Raw genomic sequence first — 23378 nt, forward strand, 5'->3', positions numbered from 1 at the left:
TCCCCAGTGGGGTGTGCCCAGCTCCGTCCTGCCTCACGCACTGGCCCCTCTTCCCCCCTTGCTGGCTGCTCTCAACCCACCGCTGCAGAACTCCAGGCCGGCAAGTGCTGTAGATGGAGTCGCCCCGGCCGGGGACATGGCTGCAGCCCGTCCCTGGTGCCACCCTCAGCCCTGGAACCCAGTCCCGCAAGGCATGCTGGAACCATGCTCACCCCTGGGCTTTCATTGCCCGGGCTGCCCTTGTCTCCGACCTGCCCCTCCCACCTCTCCCTCTGGATCTGGCCTGTGTCACCCTCACCTGGCCCAGCCTCCGTTCCGGAGTGCCAGGGAGCCCAGACAGCCCTTCTCCGTCACCCACCCATCTCCTACCTGCCCCAGCCACCCATGCTGGCCTGGTTCCCACCTGCCCCAGCCCAGCTCCTCTCCGCCTTGTGCTCACTCCGAGCATCCCCCCACATAGCAAGGGCCGTGGAGCCCAGCCCCCAGCGCGACTCACCACACCCTGCCAAAGGAGGAGGCCGTTCGGGGAGCGGGTGCGCACTTCCAGCTCAATGGTCTCTGGAGACTTGGGGTGACTGCAAGGAGAAGGCAGCAGCTGTCAGCCCTGGGCCCCAGGGTATACGGGCAGGGAGCAGAGACCAGATCATGGCATGCCCCGGGAGCCCTGCCCCCCCAGCCTCCAGTCCCCCGACCAGGGCCCAGCTCTGTCATTCCTCTGCCCCCAGAGCCAGGCCACATGGCCTCTGGTGGGGCTTGGTGAGATGGCTGCTCCCGGATCAGCCTGCCCAGCTCACGCTCCAGGCTCCCTCCCCGGCTACGCGGAACACCGTGTGGCTGGCACTGGGAGCTGGAGCCAGTGCTTGCCCCAATGGCACATGCTGGGAGCTCCGGGCCTTCCTGAACACAGACGGCATGTGGGCAATGGGGCCATGCCCCTCCTCCCCCGCCCAGCATAGGGGCCCACTCACCTGTGGGGCAGCACGTGCCGGGGGAGCGCGAGGTAGCCACTGTCCTGGAAGTAGGCTCCGTACTGGCCTGGGGCATCTGCAGGGCAAAAGCTGGGATCAGACAGCAGCGGGCGCTGGGAGCCGCCCCGTCCCACACCTGGGCTTACCATTAACCCAGCTGCACCCAGAACCCTCTGTAAGGAGCTGGACCTGCCCCTGCCGCAGATGCCCTGGGGCGAGGGGGTGAGCACAGGTCAGCCAGCGCTGCTTCCTGACGCTTCCCCCCCTGCAGCTCATTGAAGCCCACCACCTGGGGTGAGCTGCCCTCCCGCCCTTGGCCACCCCCCACAAGGAACCTGGGAGCCGCTGGGCCAGGATGCCCATGGGTGTTGCTAGTACAACGAGGGGGAAGGAGAGAGGCGGTGGGGGAGATGCCAAGTAAAGTAGGTACCGTACCGTTTCCCCCGCTGCCCTCCAGGGCCCACTCACGGTCCAGCGCCGCCAGGGCCAGGCCTGCATGCAGCAGAGACAGGCGTGGGTTACAGGGAACACAGCGCAGCGGAGCAGCCCAGGGCACGAGCGCTGCGCCATGCCAGGGAGCGGGCAGAGGGCTTGGCCCAGCCAGGGAGCCCCCGCAGCCCTGCCAGCTTGGGCCCTGGAGCTGGCTCCCCACTGGTCCCTTCACTGCACAGGGCTGGGGGTACCAAGTGCCACGCTCCAAACCAGACCAGCTGCCCCCAGCCCCAGTCCCGAGCACACGCTGCCCCCAGCCCCAGCCCCGAGCACACGCTGCCCCCAGCCCCAGCCCCGAACACACGCTGCCCCCAGCCCCAGTCCCGAACACACGCTGCCCCCAGCCTCAGCCCCGAGCACACGCTGCCCCCAGCCCCAGCCCTGAGCACACGCTGCCCCCCAGATTCCCAAGCCATGGCACACTGCTTCCTTCAAGACCCCGAGGCCCCGATGTGCTGCCACCTGACCCCCCCAGCTCCAGATATGCTGATTCACCATCCTCCCAGCCCCGGCCATGCTGCTGCCCACCCCTGTCCACTCAGCTTTGGTTCCCTCCCTTGGTCTCTACAGGCCCCCGAGCCCCCCACTGACTCCTCCCCTCCCCCTGCACCCACGGCGCCCAGAGGCCTTCTGCTGCCCTGCTGTGGCACCTGCCTCTCTCTAAGGGCCTGGCTAGATCCCTGGCAGGCCCCCTGGGGCTGTGCGGGGGGCAGGAGAGGCAGCCCCCTGCCCGCCAGCCCCAGTCTGCGTACCCTGCTCGCAGTAGGTCCCCGAGAAGCCGGCCGGGCATAGGCACTGATCTGCCTTGCACATCCCGCCGTTCAGGCAGGGGTTCCTGACCAGGCACTGATCCTCGGAGAACTCGCAGCGATTGCCTGTGGGGAGACAGCCGGGGGGTTGTGGGCAGCCACAAGGGGGCACGCACACATGTGTGAGCACACACGCACGCACACACGCACATGCACTCCGGCCCCATGTCACGGATCCCCAGGGAGAGGGGACCCCAGCTGTGGGGGACCCGCCCTGGGCACATCCCCGAGCCGCATGCTATGAGTGGGGATGCCCAGTTCAGGGCCCCTCCTCACTCCGGTGGAGGGGCTGCAATCTGCTGCCAGCCGTCCCTGGGCCCTTGGCAGGGCAGGTGGCAGTGCCCCGGTGCGCAGAGGTGTTCCCAGCCCTGCCCATGCTGCGACTGCGGGGACAAGGCGTGCCCACCTCGGAAGCCATCTTGGCACAGGCAGTGGAACTCATACTCGCCGGTGGGCATGCAGGCGGCGCCGTGCAGGCAGGGCCTGCGGTCGCAGGGCGAGCTGTCATAGCACTGGGTGATGCCCCGGCTCTGCAGGAAGCTGTAGGAGATGTCCACCTTCTTCCCATTGATCGACACCTGGGGGAAGGGAAAGGAGACGCCATGTCACCGGCACACAGGCTCCCTCAGACTCAGTGCCCGGGGCCTCTCTGGGTTTAGCCAGATGTGTAGAAGAATAGTAACTATGGCAGGCGACCAGCTTGGCTTCACAGTGAAATCCTTGCTGATCTTAAACACAAAAAAGAAGCTTTCAAGAAGTGGAATACTGGACAAATGACCAGGGAGGAGTATAACAATACTGCTCAGGCATGCAGCAGTGAAATCAGGAGGGCCAAATCGCACCTGGAGTTGCAGCGAGCAAGAGATGTTAAGAGTAACAAGAAGGGTTTCTTCAGGTATGTTAGCAACAAGAAGAAAGTCAAGGAAAGTGTGGACCCCTTACTGAATGAGGGAGGCAACCTAGTGACAGAGGATGTGGAAAAAGCTAATGTACTCAATGCTTTTTTTGCCTCTGTCTTCACGAACAAGGTCAGCTCCCAGACTACTGCACTGGGCAGCACAGCATGGGGAGGAGGTGACTAGCCCTCTGTGGAGAAAGAAGTGGTTCAGGACTATTTAGAAAAGCTGGATCTGAGAGTGCTAAAGGAGTTGGCGGATGTGATTGCAGAGTCATTGGCCATTATCTTTGAAAACTCCTGGTGATCGGGGGAGGTCCCAGACGACCGGAAAAAGACTAATGTAGTGCCCATCTTTAAAAAAGGGAAGAAGGAGGATCCTGGGAACTACAGGCCAGTCAGCCTCACCTCAGTCCCTGGAAAAATCATGGAGCAGGTCCTCAAGGAATCACTTCTGAAGCACTCAGAGGAGAGGAAAGTGATCAGGAATAGTCAGCATGGATTCACCAAGGGAAAGTCCTGCCTGACTAATCTAATTGCCTTCTGTGACGAGATAACTGGCTCTGTGGATGCGGGGAAAGCAGTGGACGTGTTTTTCCTTGACTTTAGCAAAACTTTTGACACGGTCTCCCACAGTATTCTTGCCAGCAAGTGAAAGAAGTATGGCTGGATGAATGAACTATAAGGTGGATAGAAAGTTGGCTAGATTATCGGACTCAATGGGTAGTGATCAATGGCTCCATGTCTAGTTGGCAGCCGGTATCAAGTGGAGTGCCCCAAGGGTCTGTCCTGGGGCCGGTTTTGTTCAATATCTTCCTAAATGATCTGGAGGATGGTGTGGATTGCACCCTCAGCAAGTTTGCAGATGACCCTAAACTGGGAGGAGAGGTAGATACGCTGGAGGGTAGGGATAGGATACAGAGGGACCTAGACAAATTGGAGGATTGGGCCAAAAGAAATCTGATGAGGTTCAACAAGGACAAGTGCAGAGTTCTGCACTTAGGATGGAAGAATCTCATGCACTGCCATAGACTAAGGACTGAATGGCTCGGCAGCAGTTCTGCAGAAAAGGACCTAGGGGTGACAGTGGACGAGAGGCTGGATATGAGTCAACAGTGTGCCCTTGTTGCCAAGAAGGCCAATGGCATTTTGGGCTGTATAAGTAGGAGCATTGCCAGCAGATCGAGGGACGTGATCGTTCCCCTCTATTCGACATTGGTGAGGCCTCATCTGGAGTCCTGTGTCCAGTTTTGGGCCCCACATTACAAGAAGGATGTGGAAAAATTGGAAAGCGTCCAGCGGAGGGCAACAAAAATGATTAGGGGACTAGAACACATGACTTATGAGGAGAGGCTGAGGGAACTGGGATTGTTTAGTCTGTGGAAGAGAAGAATGAGGGGGGATTTGATAGCTGCTTTCAACTACCTGAGGGGGGTTCCAAAGAGGATGGAGCTCGGCTGTTCTCAGTGGTAGCAGATGACAGAACGAGGAGTAATGGTCTCAAGTTGCAGTGGGGGAGGTTTAGGTTGGATATTAGGAAAAACTTTTTCACTAGGAGGGTGGTGAAGCACTGGAATGCGTTACCTAGGGAGGTGGTGGAATCTCCTTCCTTTGAGGTTTTTAAGGTCAGGCTTGACAAAGCCCTGGCTGGGATGATTTAGTCGGGGATTGGTCCTGCTCTGGGCAGGGGGTGGGACTAGACGACCTCCCGAGGTCCCTTCCAGTCCTGATGTTCTACGGTTCTAGGGGCTCTGGGGCCTACACTGAGGAGTTTGGCATTGCCCCAAACTGGGCAGTCTGCACTGGCACAGAAGGGCCCTTTCAGAGCTGGGTAGAGAACACAGTATATGTGATCCAGGCTGCCCGGGAGCCACTCAGTGCGTGACCTGGTCCCAGGCTGCCCCAAGCTGAGCCGCCGGCCCCCCGCTGCTAAATAGGAAGGGGTTCACCTGCCCCCTATGGGGCGGTTGGGGTTGGTGTTTGTAAACCACTTCCAGAGTCAATGGCACCACTCGGAATAGAACCCAGGAGTCCTGACTCCCAGCCTGCCCCTGTTCACCCCACTAGGGCCCACTCCTTTTCCAGTGCCGGGGATCGAACCCAGGAGTCCTGGCTCCCAGCCCGCCACCTCCTCTGACTCCACTCCTAGTACGGCTCAGGAGTGACTCCAGAAGGGTGTGACTCACCTCCCCAATGCAGCCATGGAAGCTGGAGCTGATGCTGGCAGCTGCAGGCAGCGTGACAGATTTGTCCACCCCGCCCAGGTACATAGGCGTGCGGAGGTTGAGCCCTTGGCTCTTCCCCGGGGAGGACCTCTTCACCGGCTTGCTGCTGTCTACCTGCAGGGTGCCATCCTTGTTGATCCGTTCTGCCGAGACTTTGTGCCACTGGCCCAGGGCGAGTGGCTCTGTGCTCTGGAGCACAGCCATGCCTGCGAGAGAGAACGGTGAGACGGGCATGCCGCCTGGCGCCGAGCTCAGGGCACGCCCCGGACTCTCTCCTTCACCTGTAGTGGCAGGGTAGCTGCAATCTCCCCTGCCAGGGCATGTCAGGACCTCGCAGGATGGCGGGTGCTTTCAGAGCCCTATGCCCTGCCAAGGAGCATCACAGGGGCCAAGCACAGGAGCCAGTGACAAGGCAGATGGCTGCAAGGTCCTGGATCCCGGGCTACAAAGGTCTGTGTGCTGGGAGGGCACCGCAGAGCCCGTGTGCCCGTGACGAAAGGGAGCCAGTGCGGTGTGGGGCTTGGGGGGCTGAGGGAATTGGCCATGGCCCAAATGCAGCCCCGGGCAGCAGCAACGGACCGGCCTTCCTGGGGGTGAAATGAGCGTGGTGGGGCAGCGTCCCTTGCCCAGCAGGCACCTCCCAGAACAGCTCCCCGCGCAGCTGGCACCAGCCGCCTGCATGCAGACAGTCACAGCAGACAGGCCACAGAAACTGAACCCTCCCCGTCAAGAGCTGGCCCGGCCCCGCAGCCGGGGAGGTGGGGCGAGCGCCAGTGGGGGGGCTGAGGGACAGATGCCAACACTCAGCCCTGCTGGGGCCCCAGCAGGCATCTTCGCTTGGGGTGGGACTAGCGCCAGCCGTGCCCAAACGCCCGGCGCCCTTACCTGAGCCCAGCTCGTAGCGGAACTCCACGTGCCCGCTGGCCATGGCGAGTGACACGAAGTCCTCCACGGGGGCGCCCGATCCCCCGCTGAACAGGACGAGGCCGCTGGGGGACAGCGGCTTGAACTCCACCTCGAGGCGCAGCTCGTAGTGGATGTTGGTGAGGGGTGGGTAGGAGATGAACGAGTCGCTCCCACTGAAGGAAGGGGTGGTTGCCATGACGCCTGTGGAGTGGGGGTGTTACTGAGGACCGCCCCCGGCCCCAGCCGCCCTTTGACCCGCAGGTCCTTCCGACTGGGGCAGGACTGTCCCTGCCAGGCCCGCCCGCCCCACTCACCTTCCATGCACGTCTCCCCAGACTTGCCCAGGTGGCAGCGGCAATGGTAGCCCTGCCCGTCTGCGCGGTTAATGCAGGTGGCATCCGGTCCGCAGGCCTCTGAGGAGACGGGACAACGGGGCTCAGCGCTCGGGCAGCACAAGGCTGGGCAGGGAGGGCCGGGGCGAAAGGAGCGGGGGTGACCACCAGCCCCTGGACGGGGCATTCTGGCTGTAGCGGGGTGCCCTTGCTCCGCTCAGGGTGGGGGGCGCGGAGCAGCTCCTGCGGCGCAGTCAGGCCATGGCCAGCACCTGCTCCCAGCACGGCCCCGTGGCTCCTAGTGCAGGAACTCTGGGGAGCCCATTGGACGGGCCATGCCCTGCTCACATGGATGGGGCAGCTGGGAGGTCCTGCCAGCTGAGAGATACCTTGGCCCCTGGCAAAGCTCCTGCTGGGCCAAGGGTGGTGACAGCACCCCCCTACTGAGCTGCCGAGGGGCAGTGCTGTAACTATGGGGTGACCCCTTACTGAGCTGCCGTGGGGCAGTGCTATAGCTATGGGGGGCCCCTTTGCTGAGCTGCCATGGGGCAGTGCTGTAACTATGGGGCAGCGGTGCCGTGGGGCAGTGCTGCAGCTATGGGGCAGTGGGGATGGGGTGGGCAGTGCTGTAGTTGTGGGGCAGCGGTGCTGGGGGGCAGTACCTGGGTGGCAATGCAGCGCCTGCGAGTGTTCACAGTTGCTCCCCGTGAATTCCTGTGGACAGTGGCACACGTAGCTGCTGCTCTCCGAGTCTCTGCAAGTGCCTCCATTCTGGGGAGGAGCAATCAGAGGGTTAGAACGGCAGAGGGGACAGAGCCCTGCCCCCAGCTGCTGCTGACATCCCACAACACAAGGAGCCCTGGGGCCAGCACATGCCATGGGGGAAAGCAGAGCCCCCTCGGGCCAAAGCCCCTCAATTACACTGGTGCAACCCCAGGGAAGGAGGGTCCCAGCATATGTCTGAACTGTGCATCAGCTCTGCCCCGAGGGGCCAGGGGTCAGGGAGCGAGTTACCTGACATGGCCGGTCCCGGCACGTGGGACAGTTTGAAACACCATGAGCTCTCAAGTCCAAATCCTTAAAGATCACCTCCTCGCCCTGGACCAGCAGTTGGCGCACACAGCCTGGGGGGACAAAGGGAGCAGGGGCAGTCAGAGCACGCTGGGCAAAGGGCAACAGCAAACATCCGGCCGAGGTGGGGGTCTGGGCGGAGTGCCCGGGGAACAATGAAGGAAGGAACCCTGCTGGGCAAGGGGCTCAGAATCCCTCCATCACCATCTCACGGCGGTGTTCTCCACACACATGCAGGGCTCCCACACTGGGCGCCCCGGGGCGGGAGTCTCAGAGGGCTGCGCGAGGAGCGGGAGCCACTCACCCACAAAGCCGCTGCTGAGGCCGGATTTGGCGACGGCGGTGTAGTCGGGATAGCCGCCGAGGTACAGCTCCTCGTTCAGATCCAGCCCTTGGAATTTACCCTGGGGGGCACAGAATGATGGGCACAGCGGGTCAGGGCTATCCTTGGTGCCCTCCTCAGGTCCCAGGAGAACCCTGTGCATTGTGCAGGCACAGCCCTAGCCATCCAGCCTCCCCACGTCCTCCCCCGCTGGGCTGTCCCAGGCCTAGCGCCACTCCGGGGGGCTAGAGCCAGCAGGGCATGGCCGGGCCCACAGCCCTGCTGGCAGCATGGCCAGGCTGCAGCAGTCCAACTTGTTGGCCTCACCCCATGTGGCCCCATGAGCGTTCTCTTACCTGGGACGTGCCGTTGACAGGAGGGTGGCTGTCCAGCACCAGGGAGCCCTGGGTGAGGTTCCGGTATAACCGGACCGTGTGGAACTCCCCAAGTCGGATCGGTGCTGGGTGCCGGATCGTGGCCATGCCTGAGCCAGCGTCAAACCTGCAACATCAAGCATGTGGGAGACAGGGAAGGGAGCAGAGCCGCCTCCCCCCCGGTCCCTGGCACTTCTCAGTGCTCTGCTGCAACCTGGAGCCTGGCTTCTGCACTCAGCACCGGTTCAGGATGAGGTTGGTGTGAAGCAGCGCCTGGGCCGCCCATTTCCTGAGCCACAAGATGCGCTTTATGTGGCTCTCCCCACATTGTCAGTGTCTGCCATACTGCAGATCCTGGGGTGGGAGATGGCATCGGGGCAGCCAGGATTTCAGAACCACCAAGTGGATCTGGGCAGCCAGTTCGCAACCATCTGAATCAGAATTAGGTACCGGCTCTATTCAACAACTCTGCCAATCGGAGCCGTAGGCAGGACCTGGGCCCTGTTCGATTTGCGACCTGGATTCAGGAAGGGCTCAGAGCTGGTCAGGTTGGTGCAGGCTGTGGCTGCTCCTGGCAGAAGGGCCTGGCTCTGGGGAGGGGCTGGCATCGCCAGGTCTCACCTGAATTCCGGGCGGCCTCCCACTAGACCAAAGGACACGAAGTCTGCGCCGGTGCTCTTCTTCTGCCCATTGTATAGCAGCATCCCTGCCAAAAACAGAGGAGCTGAGCTGGGGGATGTAAGTGCCAAACCCAAGCCAACAAATGCCAGGAGTGGGGAGGGTCCAAATCACAGCCAGAAGCACTCACTACTCAGCCCCCATTCCCTGCTCCCCACGAGCTACAAGAGACACTTAGGCCCTGACCACAGCACTGCAGCAGGCTGGAGAAGGGGCAACACCAGAGCACAGCTGAGCAGAGGGGACCTGGCCGGAACAGCCCTGGCCTCACGCCCTTGAGTGGGAATGGAGACTGCTGGGCATTGTGTCTGCCCCTTGGCAGCCCCACCCTGACAGAGGTTCCCCTATCACAGAGCCCCAACACAGGGCATCCCCTATACATCAGCACAGCCGGGGCCCTACTGAGCCCCTGTGATCCGCAAAGGGCTCAGAGCAGCTATGCTGGGCGGGAACAGGGCGCTGGTGAGGGAGAGGTCCCTGCCCTCTGCTCATGGCTTAGCTGATGGCGAGCGTGCCTGGCGAGAAGTGCTGAGCCGCACTAGGCCTCGGGGTACCCCCAGAGCACTGGTGGGGCATATCTTGCTAACAGAGGGGCCAAAGTCTTGAGCCTCCAAGCCAGGAGAGGGGATGATGCCATGGGAGCCCTGATGCTTCATGGGCCCATGGGGTCAGTCGAGTGTGGGCAGCACTGGAAGGCCAGGGGCGGGTGTTGAACTCTAGTTCCTCCTAGTGGCAGGGCCTTTATTTCACAATCTTGGAGGAGGTGGCTCCCTGAGCCAGCAGAGGCAGGTGAAGGAGAGGGGGGTGCAGGGAAAGGGGGGAAGTCTCTGGGTTTTCACGCCCAGCCATAGTGGGGCTGCAAAGGGCAGGAAGGCCCAGCCCATGAACAAGGGAAAGTCCAGCCTCAGGACAGCCTGGGGCCCCATCAACATCAGTTAAACCCATCCTCTGCTGCTGTCAGCTCCTTTATCAGGGGCCCTTTGGAGGCCCTTTGCCATCCGCCGTGCATCATTGGTGGGGATGGAGCCAGCAACACAGGGCTCTACCCCTTATGCCAATGGGTTTCATTCACTGGCAGCAACAGTAGGCTTTTATCTGGTATCTGTGCAGGCCCCTGAGGGGAGACATGGCAATCCGTGGAAAGTGTTCCCATAAACAGACTCAGCCCATCAGTTCTGTCCACTCCCCAAAGGGCCCCCGCACCCGGTGCAGGCATGGAGCTGGCAGCATGGATTAGCACAGTAACACAATGCCAGCAGGAGTTACTTCAGTCAAGGTGACCTGGGCACCTAGTGTTTTGGGATGATGTCACTTCCTGGAGAGTGACATCTCTGGGATAGGCAGGAAGATGCGCTGGAGGTTAAGCAGCAGCTGTGGCTAGTAGGAGTTAGACACACGGGGGAGCACCAGGCCTGGCTGACCCCCAGCCTGCCCCAGTCACTCGGTTAGTCTGTGCAGAGTTTGCAGGTTTAAGGCACCCTGGGGGTGCATGGGTCCTGCACCCAGAGGGCCAGCGCTCCTGGCCCCAGGCTGCGGAGGGTTAAGAGCTAATCCCACGTGAGGCTGTGAAAGGTCATCAGGCAGCAGAAGACTTACCTGAGTAGAGAATGAGCGCTAGAGGGGGAGAGGAGAGATGGAAAAGGAAACACATGAGGCAAGAGAGGGACAAGGCAGAGAGAGAAGGGAGGAGAAAGAGAACAGGTAAGTGAAATGAGCCTGGCTCACTCAGACTGCCGGGGAGAGAAGAGGCAGGAGCAGGCGAAAGGAGAAAGTGCCCATGTGCTACAGGGGCCATTGGGCTACAATCAAAGGCAGGGGCTTGCCGATGCAGTTAGCAGTGGAGAAGCCCTCACCTCCCCCGCACCCCCCAGCCCTGTCCTGGCTCAGGGCCCCACCCCTTGCGCCTACGGGAAGGCGTTGTCCCCGGGTGGGCAGGCGTGCCTGTTTCTCAGACGGACTTGGCTCACCATCAGCAGTGTCTGGCCGGAAGGTGATCTGGATTTCAAACTTCTTGTAGGCGTCCTTGATGGTGGGCAAGGCAAGGAAGGTCTGAGGATTCTGGGTAAAATATGGCACCACCCGCTCTGGAATCGTGGAATGAGGGAGAGTGGGTCAGTGCGTGACGGAACAGATCCATGTGCAGGGCTGCCCCCACGCCCCCCATGAAGAGGCGCCAAGGCCTGGAGCCTTCCCATCCCCAGCAGGGCCTTGGGCCTTGGCTGCTATAGACACAAGAGTTAGATCTACACACGAGGAGCTGGGCCAGCACTCGGGTCTGGGATCCTGTCCTGCCAGACCAGATGGAGCTGTGGCTAACGCCGGTCCCTGGGCAGGGCTGCTGTGTGTGTGCACGGGCGGTGGGATGAGCAGACACACTGCTGCCACCCCCACTCTGACGGAACATGGGGGCAGAGACGGAGAGATGCCAGAGAGCCTGTTCCCCCTGCCATCGAGAGCTGAGCCCCAGCTGGAGAAACCGAGACCTCCAAGGAGCAGCTGGACCGGACAGTGCAGCCTGGCTGGAGGCCTGGTGCTAAGCAGTGCTCGGCAGAGGCTCGGGTTCAGTAACCACGGCCTGGCGGGGCTTGGATCGCCATGGAGGCAGTATGGGTTCCTCCTCGGCCTGCTCAGCAGTGCCCCCGCTGGCTGCATGCACGGGGCCCAAGGGTAGATCTTCTCAGGGCTGCACGTCTAGGGTTCAGCCTGGTGTCTCCCTCCGATAGGAAATTCAGTCCCCCGTTGCTCTTGGGTCAGGGTGGGGACTGCGCTGTGCATGCCACAGCAGGACAGAGAGGTTACTAAGGTGCCAGCCAGTCCTGAAGGGGATCCCGTCCCCTTGCCCTCAGCTGGAAGGACACCCTCTGTCACATGCCGCCTCCAGGGGGGTAGAAAGGACAATGGCGGTAATGTGAAGACGCCAATGGGGGACACGAGGGACATGTCCCTCCCAGCTGCACGGGTCACATCCTGCGGGCACCAGCGCAGCATGAGCGCCCAGCCCAGAACGCTCACCTTGGACTTTGAGCATGGAGAAGGCCGTCACCTTCCCTTGCCTATTGGATGCCGTGCAGACATAGATCCCAGCATCTTCTGGCTTCACAGATGGAATGGTCAAGATGTTGTTCTCCAGACAAATGTCTTTGGGGAGGTCTCCTTCCAGCTGCAACCAGATGTCAGACCAGGGCATCACTCTCCGTCACCCAGCCCACCATCACCTATCCACCCATTCGTCCCTCATCCTCTGACCAACGCATCCCCCATACACCCATCTTCCACCCCCACATCTATCCACCCATTCGTCCCCCATCCACCAACCAACCCATCCCCCATATGCCCATCATCCACCCCCCGCATCCACCCATCCATCCAGCGGAGGGCAACAAAAATGATTAGGGGGCTGGTGCACATGACTTATGAGGAGAGGCTGAGGGAACTAGGATTATTTAGTCTGCAGAACATAAGAATGGGGCCACACTGGGTCAGACCAAAGGTCCATCCAGCTCAGTATCCTGTCTACTGACAGTGGCCAATGCCAGGTGCCCCAGAAGGAATGAACCTAAAAGGTAACGACCTAGTGATCTCTCTCCTGCCATCCATCTCCACCCTCTGACAAACAGAGGCTAGGGACACCATTCCTTACCTATCCTGGCTAATAGCCATTAATGGACTTAACCTCCATGAATTTATACAGTTCTCTTTTAAACCCTGTTATAGTCCTAGCCTTCACAACCTCCTCAGGCAAGGAGTTCCACAGGTTGAATGTGCGCTGAGTGAAGAACTTCCTTTTATTTGTTTTAAACCTGCTACCCATTAATTTCATTTGGTGGCCCCTAGTTCTTACATTATGGGAACAAGTAAATAACTTTTCCTTATTCACTTTCTCCACACCACTCATGATTTTATAGACCTCTATCATATCCCCCCTTAGTCTCCTCTTTTCCAAGCTGAAAAGTCCTAGCCTCTTTAATCTCGCCTCATATGGGACCCGTTCCAAACCCCTACTCATTTGAATTACCCTTTTCTGAACCTTTTCTAATGCCAGTATATCTTTTTTGAGATGAGGGAACCACATCTGTTCACAGTATTCAAGATGTGGGCATACCATGGATTTATATAAGGGCAATACGATATTCTCTGTCTTATTCTCTATCCCTTTTTTAATGATTCCTAACATCCTGTTTGCTTTTTTGACGACTGCTGCACACTGCGTGGATGTCTTCAGAGAACTATCCACGATGACTCCAAGACCTTTCTCCTGATTAGCTGTAGCTAAATTAGCCCCCATCATATTGTACGTATAGTTGGGGTTATTTTTTCCAATGTGCATTACTTTACATTTATCCACATTAAATTTCATTTGCCATTTTCTTGCCCAATCACTTAGTTTTGTGAGAACTTTCTGAAGTTCTTCACAGTCTGCTTTGGTCTTAACTATCTTGAGCAGTTTAGTATCATCTGCAAACTTTGCAACCTTACTGTTTACCCCTTTCTCCGGATCATTTATGAATAAGTTGAACTGGATTCGTCCTAGGAATGACCCTAGGAGAACACCACTAGTTACCCCTCTCCATTCTGAAAATATACCATTTATCCCTACTCTTTGTTCCCTGTCTTTTAACCAGTTCTCAATCCATGAAAGGATCTTCCCTCTTATCCCATGACAACTTAATTTATGTAAGAGCCTTTGGTGAGGGACCTTGTCTAAGGCTTTCTGGAAATCTAAGTACACTGTGTCCACTGGATCCCCCTTGTTCACATGTTTGTTGACCTCTTCAAAGAACTCTAATAGATCAGTAAGACATGATCTCCCTTTACAGAAACTACGTTGACTTTTTCCCAACAATTTATGTTCTTCTATGTGTCTGACACTTTTATTCTTTACTGTTGTTTCAACTGATTTGCCCGGAACTGACATTAGACTTACTGGTCTGTAATTGCCAGTATCACCTCTAGAGCCCTTCTTAAATATTGGCGCTACATTAGCTATCTTCCAGTCATTGCGTACAGTAGCTGGTTTAAAGGACAGATTACAAGCCATAGTTAATAGTTCCGCAATTTCACATCTGAGTTCTTTCAGAACTCTTGGGTGAATGCCATCTGGTCCCGGTGACTTCCTACTGTTAAGTTTCTCAGTTAATTCCAAAACCTCCTCTAGTGACACTTCAATCTGTGACAATTCCTCAGATTTGTCACCTACAAAAGACGGCTCAGGTTTGGGAATCTCCCTAACACCCTTGGCCGTGAAGACTGAAGCAAAGAATTCATTTAGTTTCTCCGCAATGACTTTATCGTCTTTAAGTGCTCCTTTTGTACCTTGATTGTCCTGGGGCCCACTGGTTGCAGGCTTCCTGCTTCTGATGTACTTAAAAAACATTTTGTTATTACCTTTTGAGTTTTTGGCTCGTTGTTCTTCAGACTCCTTTTTGACTTTTCTTATTACATTTTTACACTTAATTTGGCAGTGTTTATGCTCTTTTCTATTTACCTCACTAGGATGTGACTTCCACTTTTTACAAGATGCCTTTTTATCTCTCACTGCTTCTTTTACATGGTTGTTAAGCCACGGTGGCTCTTTTTTAGTTCTTTTACTGTGTTTTTTAATTTGATAGAGAAGAATGAGTGGGGATTTGACAGCTGCTTTCAACTATCTGAAAGGGGGTTCCAAAGAGGATCAGTCTAGGCTGTTCTCAGTGGTGGCAGATGACAGAAAGAGGAGTAATGGTCTCAAGTTGAAGTGGGGGAGGTTTAGGTTGGATATTAGGAAAAACTTTTTCACTAGGAGGGTGGTGAAGCACTGGAATAGGTTCCCTAGGGAGGTGGTGAAATCTCCTTCCTTAGAGGTTTTTAAGGTCAGGTTTGACAAAGCCCTGGCTGGGATGATTTAGTTGGGGCTTGGTTCTGCTTTGAGCAGGGGGTTGGACTAGATGAGGTCCTAGGGTCCCTTCCAACCCTGATATTCTATGATTCTATGATCCCTTCCCCACCCATCATCCACCACCCCCACCTATCCAACTCATCCATCCCCCATCCGCCCATCATCCACCCCCCCACCTATCTATCCATCCATCCACCCATCCATCCCCTATCCGCCCATCATCCACCCCAAAAACTATCCATCCGTCCCCCATCCATCCATCATCCACCCCTTACCTATCCACCCATCCATCCCCCATTTGCCCATCACCCACCCCCGCACCTATCCATCCATCCATCAATCCCCCATACGCCCATCATCCACCCTCCCACCTATCCACCCATCTGTACCCCATCCATTCGTCCCTCATCCACTGACACACCCATCCCCCATCCGTTGAACATCCACCCCCACACCTATCCACCCATCCATCCCTCATCCATCTGTCCCTCATCCATGCCCCCACCTATCCATCCCTCATCCACCCATTATTACCCCCCCACCTATCTACCCATCTATCCTCCATCCATCTCTCATCCACCCCCCACTCATCCGTCTGTCCATCTGTCATCCACCCTTCCACTCATTACCTACTGTGCACCTACCTATCCATCCATGCATCCACACATCTACCCACGCCTCCATTCCGCCTCTGTTCATCATGCCCATTCCTCTGGGGTGAGCAGGGGCATCACTACCTCCAGTGGCCCCTGACACTCACACCCCACTGACACCAGAGAATTCCCACAATAGGGGCGCACTCTGCAGCCACCCCCACTGCAGATTCCCCCATCTTGCTGGTGAAGCCCAGAGTGGTTGTTGCTGGCAAGCCCCGGCTGCCCTCCTCTCTCCTTACTCATTGGGAGAGTGCCAGGGGAGTAAGTGCCCAGGGCTGGAGGGTGGGGGGCATTCCCTAGAGATCAGGGATTTACCTTGGTCCACTTGATCTCTGGGACAGGGAAGCCAGATGCCAGGCATGGGAGTACTGCCCTCGACCCCGTGGTGACCTCCTTGACCTCCGGCTGAGCTGCGATCTGGGGGACGGCTGCAGTGAAGGAACACATTCTTCAGGCCTCCGTCAGCGTGGGGCGCTGGCATTCCTGCCCAGGGCCCAGCTGCTGCCCCACCCACTCCCCATCCAATGTGTGGGGATGCATCGCCCTTTGCTCTGCAGGCCACTCACTTCGCCCAGCACGGGGCCCCGTGACCCCCAGTGAGGGGCACGGAGTCGTGCGTGTGCCGGTGTAACAGGGCAAGGGCCGCCGTGAGAGCCCCCCGCCCCTAGGTGCAAGGGGAGGTGCAGCGGGAGGGGGCACCCCCCGCAGGGCAGCAGACACTTACACTGCACGTGCAGGATGACGTTGGACTGCACGGTACCCATGTCGTTGGTGGCGGTGCAGCGGTACTGCCCGGCGTCCGATTGCTCTGCCCGCTCAATCTTCACCATCCCACCGCGGACGACCACCTCGGGGCGAAGGCGGCTGCCCACCTTGCTCCAGGTGATGCGTGCCTTGGGGTCCCCGACGACCAGGCACTCGAACTCCACCGCCGCGCCCACCAGCACCGACTGCACTGAGGTGCGCACGTTGATCATCACCTTGGGCAGAGCTGGGTGGGGCAGATGGCAGAGGTGAGTGAGGGGGCACCCTCCCAAGCGGCCACAGTGTGGGAGCAGCTTTACCCTCTAGGGCCAGCCCCACACACAGCAGCTGTGCCGAAGGGAGGACAAGGAGGAACACCCAGCCCGTCTTACAGAGCAGCGGTGGCTAGTGTGGAGACTGCATGGCCAGCTCAGTGCTGCTCAGCTGGCAGGGTCTGTGTTCTCCCCTGCCCTGTGCCAGGGCCCCTGCTTACCCTGGATCACCAGCCTTGCGCTGTCCTGGGCCTGCCCGGAGGGGCTGCTTACCCGGCAGGTGTAAACCCCCTGGCACCCACGATCCAAGTTCTGGATTCTGCAGTGAAACAGCAAAGAGATGGACTGGCTCCTGCATACCCTGAGGCCCCTTTGCCCCCCAGCAGTGCCACCCTGCCAGGCCTCCTAGCCACAGAGGGTTAGACCTCCCGTGCTGCCCTCCCCGGGTCTGGTACCCAGCCGTAAACACCGGCTTATCCCTGAGGCTCTGGGGGTGGATCTGCCCCGCATGGCAATTAGCTCATGCCCTGAAGGAGGCCTGGGAGAAGAGTCCTGAACTCTGCAGTTAGGGAGAGTGGGCAGGGGGTCAAGCCCCATGAACCCCATCCCCAAGAGCACTAGCTGCCCCCGTCTCAGCAGAGAGGCCCTGAGCTGAAGGGGGCAGCCCCTCTGGAGGGCATGGGGGTGAATCCCACTGGTTACATTCCCGGGCATGCCCCAGAGAGGGCGCAGGCCTGCTCCTCCTTACCGCAGCACCCCGTTCTGCACGCTGTGGCTGGCGGGCAGCTCCCCACCCTCCCTGAACCACTCGATCCGTGCCTGGGCGTCTCCGGTGACAGAGCAGGTGAACTCAGCCGTGCCACCCACGCCCTTCACAGCCGTCTGGGGTGTGACTCGCACGGTCGGGGAGGCGCTGGGGGCCAATCCTGTGGGGGCAGAGACACTGAGGTACCAGCTACAGCACTCAACCCCCGTCCCCGGGGAAGCTGCACGCGCTGGAGCCAACAGGGTGAGCTCGAGGGCACCCGCCGAACCGCTGCCTGACAGCCCACCCCCTCCAGCTTGCGCCCCTGGCACCTCAGGCAGCCCCCAAAACTCTTGGCTGCTGGGATCCACCGTGACTCCCCGACGCCTATGGAGATGGCAGCACCCCTCCCCCTGCCAGCAGGATCAGCATCACCCCTCCCCCGAACAGGGCCTGCGTCACCTCTCCCCAGCCTGACCCCCAGTGGGGCTGGCAGCATCCCTCGCGCACAACCCCCAATGGGGCTGGCGTCACCCCGACCCTCAATGGGGCCAGAGCAGCATTACCACAGCCTTCTTCCGCCTGCCCAGGGAAAACCCTCTCTGATTGCTCCCCGGGGACCCCGCCTGGGCATGGGCACGGGGAGGAAAGCCCCCAGCTGCAGGAGGGGCTGAGCTGACATGGGGCTGGGGAGAGTTCAGGAGACACTGGGCATGGGCAGAAGCTGGAGGCTCCATGGGTCCGGCAGCTGCAGAGCCTATGCAGTGGGGTCGGCTGGCCCTGATGCTGTCCCCGGGGACTGGCAACACTGTGCCTTCCCCGCACTGTGCCAACTGGAGCAAAGCCACAAAGTGCCCTTGTTCACCCACTCCTGAGTCTGTGGCCAACTTTGGGACTTGCCCCACCCCCACCCCCTCCCTGCTAGGGCTGCCCCGCCGCCCCCCCGCCCCCGCAGGACCACCCCTCCCACACCCTGCCACCCCCTCCCTGGGGCTGGCTCCCCCAGTGCTGGGCCCTGCCTGTGCCCTCTGCCCCAATACTCACCCTGGACGCTGACCTGGGCGAAGGTCTCCGCCGAGCCCACCCTGTTGCTGACAAGGCAGCGGTAGGTACCCGAGTCCTCGGGCGCGGTCGGGCTGATGTGCAGGGCACTCTCCCGCAGGACGGCGTGGCTGGACAGGCTGCCATTGGCCTTGGTCCACTGGTAGCGCAGGGGTGGCGTACCATGAGCCAGGCACTGCAGCTGCACCGCCTCGCCCGCTTGCACCGAGACCGCCTCGGGCAGGCTGGTGGCGTAGGGGGGCACTGGGGGGCAGAGAGGCGGCGGGCATTAGGGGATCAGCCCACTGCTGCCGGCAACAGGCCCTCCTGGCGGTGTCGGCTCTGCGCTTTGTGTCTGGGCCCTACTTGCTCCCACTGAGGCCCCCTGGTACCCCCCTTCCCCAGGGCCACTGCAGCCTTGAATCCTTCGTGCCCCACCCCGCAGAGGGACAGAAAGGCCTGAGCTGGAGCCCATGGGCCTGGCTGGCTGCGGCACCATCTCCCCCGGGGATGGGGACCCCAGGGCTTGGGCCATTGGACGCGGCCATGGAGCAGGCAAAGCCAGCAGGAAGGATGGGGGGCTGAGCAGTCTCTATCCCCAGCACCCCTGGTTCAGAGTCTCCCACTTCTGGGAACCGCTTTGCCCAACCAGGGCGGCTGCCCACAGCTCACACATGGGGCCCACAGCTATCAGCGCGCTGCCCCCTGCTGGCAGCCCTGTGTCACTCCATGAGGCCCTGCAGGGAAATGGGGAAAGAATGGCAGGGTGCATGGAGCCTGTCCCCCTGTCCCTGCATTTAGCAGGCCTGACTGAGTGATCAGTGCCAGCTCTGAGCGAGATCCTGGTTCCCACACACACACCCCGGTGCCCGGAGCAGAGAGTCCTAGGGCACAAGGGGCTGCAGTTTGCAGGCAGGGGCTTCACACATCTCAGCCACTAGAGCCCCATGACACCAGCTCCTCATCTTTCACCCTGCCCCTTCCCCCGTGGCATGCGCTGGCGAGCCAGCCCCCCCAGTCTCTCCCGCCAGCTGACATGGCACAGAAATATGGGGCCTGAGGTCAGAGGTGAAGTGCCAGCTGCCCAGGCACAGGGCTGACCCCGTGAGGTGGGAGCTCCTTACTCTCCACATCCAGTGTGACGAAGGCCTCGGTGAAGCTGGCGGCGTTGCTGGCATTGCAGATGTACTGGCCTGAGTCCTGCTGGGCCACGCGGGGGATGAGCAGAGTGTTATTCACCACCCGATGCTGCCAGGGCAGCGGGGCCCTCAGCTTGGACCACTGGATGGTGGGAGGGGGGTCACCTGCGGGGACAAAGAGACAATGAAGTGCTGGCTAGACAGGCCCAGGGCCAGGCCAGGTGAGCCGTCCACACTGCTCCTGAGGGATGCCGGTCTTCTCCAGATTGGAGGGTGGCTAGAGGGGTGTGAGGGGATCGCTAGCTAGCTAGGGCCTGAGCACTGGGCAGATGCCCCTAACTTAACTCCTACATACAGTGCAACTGGATGGCTCCCTTCTTCTGCCTCAGACTGCTACTGTGGGAGAGACCTCCTTTGCCCTCCACACATCACAGGGCTGCCAGAGGACTCTCCTCCCCTCGCTTATCTGGGGCCCACCCCATGGGTCTGGATGGCATTGCACGGCCATAGAGCTGCAGGAACTGTTACCAGCTAGGTTTAATGTTCCCAGCTTCCCTCCTGGCCAGTGCGAAACGTCTGGGAGTGAGAGGAGCGTAGGGCTGGGCAGAATGCAACGTTTTACAATTTCGATGGCTATCATCGACGGTTCATGTTAAGCATTGTTTTCAGTTTGTATCCATATACATTTTCACAGTTGTGGAAAAATATGGAGGGCGGGGTCAGACAATGGTGGGGAGGGGGGTCAGACAATGGGGGTTGGGGGGGGGGGTCAGACAATGCGGCAGTTACCTGTTCCATAACTGGCGTTCTTCGAGATGTGTTGCTCATGTCTATTCCACAGGAGGTGATTGCAGGCTATGCTGTTGGAGGTGGGTAGGAGTTCACAGGCACTCGGGACGGAGCACTGCCCTGTTGAACCCAGCGTCCTCCCTGCCCTGGGAGACGATTGCATAGTGCGAGGTGAACATGTGGACCGACGGCCATGTAGCAGCCCTACAGATGTCCTGAATAGCGACGCAAGCCAGAAAGGTGGCCGACGAGGCTTGTGCCCTTGTTGGAGTGTGCCTTCACAATTGGCGGTGGGGGGACTCCCGCCAGGCCGTGACAGGTACGAATACACGCGGTGATCCAGTTGGAGAGCCGCTCAGTGAGATCGGCTGGCCTCTCATGTGTTCGGTCGTGGCAATGAACAGCTGTGAAGACTTCCTGAACGGTTTTGTGCGTTCCAGGTAAAAAGCCAGGGCCCATCTCACATCCAGTGTGTGGAGGCGGCGCTCCTCCCTAGACACGTGGGGCTTGGGACAGAGCACCGGCAGGAAAATGTCCTGGCTCATATGATAGGCGGAGCCCACCTTAGGGAGGAACGAAGGGTGTGGGTGGAGCTGGACCTTATCCTTATGGAACACCGTGTACGGGGGTTCGGAGGTCAGGGCCCGGAGCTCCGAGACCCGCCTAGCAGACGTGATCGCCAAAGAAAGGCTACATTCCATGGTCCATGTGGGACCAGGAGTATGTAGCAAGCAAGTCAAATGGAGGCCCTGTCAGCCTGGCCAGAATCAAGTTCAGGTCCCACTGAGGGACTGGGGGCCTAACATAAGCAAAGAGGCGCTCCAAGCCCTTAAGGAATCGACCAGTCATGGCATGAGAAAATACTGTGTGGCCCTGGACAGGCGGGTGGAAGGCCGATATGGCTGCCAGATGCCCTTTGACGTACGAGGGCGCTAGGCCTTGGGCTCTTAGATGAAGGAGGTAATCCAGTACAACCTGTAGCGGGGCAGCCACTGGTGAGACGCCGCGATCCGTGGCCCACTGAGAGAACCGAGACCATTTTGCCAGGTAGGCCTGTCACGTCCTCTCCTCTCCGAGCAGGTCCTCTCCTCGTGGCCTAGCCATTGAGCAACCACACTGTGAGGTGGAGGGCTGAAAGGTTGGGGTGGAGGAGGCGACCTTGGTCCTGAGAGAGAAGGTCTGGGCAGGTTGGCAGCAGCCACAGGGGGGTAATGGACAGGCTCATAAGAGTCCCACACCAGTGCTGCCTGGGCCATGCTGGGGCGATCATGAGGACGCGAGCCCTGTCTGTCTTGACTTTTTCTAGGACCTTGCCTATCAGTGGAAAAGCATATAGCAGCTGACCCGACCATGACAGAAGGAAGGCATCGGAAATCGTGCCCTTGCCCAGGCCCCTCCTGGAGCAGAACCGGGGGCAGCGGCGGTTCTGCCTGGTCGCTAACAGGTCCATCTGGGGAATACCCCACTTTTGGAAGATCATGTGCGCCACCTCCGTGTGCAGTGAGCATTCATGTTGGGAGGAGAAGTCCCGGCTCAGGCGATCCGCCAGAGAGTTCCGGATGCCTGGTAAGTGGTGGGCTTCCAGCCTGATATTATGGGCTATACAGAAGTCCCACAGCCGGAGGGCTTCCTGGCAGAGGGCTGAGGATCGAGCTCCGCCTTGCCAGTTGATGTAGAACATCGAGGCGGTGTTGACCGCCCTGAGTTCTTTGACGTTTATGTGCATGGCTAGATCCTGTGCAGACCACAGGCCTTGGGTCTGGAGGTTTCCCATGTGGGCTCCCCACCCCAAGTCCAATGCATCGGACACCAATTCTATAGTTGGGGGGCAGCTCCTGAACGGGACCCCTTGGAGCATGTTCTCCGGGGTGGACCACCAACAGAGGGAGGCTAGAACGTGCTCAGGCACGGTGAGGACCTTGTCCAACCTGTCTCTGGACTGGGAGAACGTTGAGGCTAGCTAGAGCTGAAGGGGCCGCGTCCTGAGTCTGGCATGACGTACCATGTATGTGCATGCTGACATGTGACCCAGGAGTTGGAGGCACGCCCTGGCCACTGTCACGGGAAACCTCGTGATCACCTGGATGAGCTCCCTCAAAGTTTCGAACCTGTCCGGCGGGAGGAAAGCTCTGGCCAATGTCGCATCGAGAATTGTGCCAATTAACTCTATATGTTGTATCCATACTAACGTGGATTTGGTGTTGTCTACCAGCAGCCCCAGTGTGGTGCATGTGGACAGGAGGAGTGTTTCGTGTTCCTGTACCTGTGATCTGGAGCTGCCTTTGACCAGCTAGTTGTTGAGGTAGGGGAGATTTCTGGACCCCCTGACGCCTGAGGTAGGCCGCCACCACAGACATACACTTTGTGAAGACTCTGGGTGCCATGGAGAGGCCAAATGGGAGGACGGTGAACTGGTAGTGTTCCTGTCCTACTGTGAAGCGGAGGAAACGCCTGTGGCCCTCGAATATGTGAACGTGAAAGTATGTGTCTTGGAGATCGAGGGCAGCGAACCAGTCTCCGGGATCCAGGGAGGGAATGATGGAGGCCAGGGAAACCATGCGGAACTTGAGTTTTACCATGTATTGGTTTAGGCCTCGCAGGTCCAGGATGGGCCTGAGGCCCTCTTTGGCTTTCGAGATAAGGAAATGGCGGGAGTAGAACCCTCTGTATCTGAACTTTGCAGACACCACCTCCACTGCTCCAAGGTGAAGGAGCCGCCTCACCTCCTGCTTGAGTATGCTTTCCTGAGAGGGGTCCCTGAAGAGGGATGGGAGGGCGGGTGGGTAGGTGGGGTAGAGAGAAACTAGAGGGTATAGCCCCTGGAGATGGTGTTGAGGACCCAATGGTCCGAGGTCAGTCGCGACCACTCCGGGAGGAAAAAAGACAGACTGTTGGAGAAGGTTAGGTTGGGTGGATCCCTGGTGCAGACTGGTAAGTCGTCCCCGAGCATCCCATCAAAATTGGTGCTTGCCCGTAGAGGGACCAAGCTGGGGTGCAGGCCGAGACTGCTGCTGTGGGCGTTTCTCATAGTCCCTAGATTTTTTT

At 59.2% G+C, this 23378-nt stretch overlaps 1 protein-coding gene across 1 annotated transcript in view; it reads right to left on the reverse strand.

Moving 5' to 3' along the window:
• HSPG2 (heparan sulfate proteoglycan 2) overlaps positions 1–23378 on the reverse strand; it is a 194685-nt gene that overhangs the window by 5154 nt on the left and 166153 nt on the right. The window contains 21 exon segments of the mRNA XM_073316403.1: positions 497–575; positions 969–1044; positions 1404–1460; positions 2213–2335; positions 2676–2847; positions 5351–5595; positions 6275–6496; positions 6610–6708; positions 7290–7398; positions 7642–7751; positions 8003–8102; positions 8377–8521; positions 9016–9100; positions 11040–11156; positions 12085–12232; positions 15919–16031; positions 16328–16594; positions 16841–16938; positions 17368–17545; positions 18409–18669; positions 19530–19709. Of these exon segments, the coding sequence (XP_073172504.1) occupies positions 497–575; positions 969–1044; positions 1404–1460; positions 2213–2335; positions 2676–2847; positions 5351–5595; positions 6275–6496; positions 6610–6708; positions 7290–7398; positions 7642–7751; positions 8003–8102; positions 8377–8521; positions 9016–9100; positions 11040–11156; positions 12085–12232; positions 15919–16031; positions 16328–16594; positions 16841–16938; positions 17368–17545; positions 18409–18669; positions 19530–19709 (2984 nt within the window).

Source organism: Lepidochelys kempii, chromosome 18 (assembly GCF_965140265.1).
Source record: "Lepidochelys kempii isolate rLepKem1 chromosome 18, rLepKem1.hap2, whole genome shotgun sequence".
NCBI lineage: Eukaryota > Metazoa > Chordata > Testudines > Cheloniidae > Lepidochelys > Lepidochelys kempii.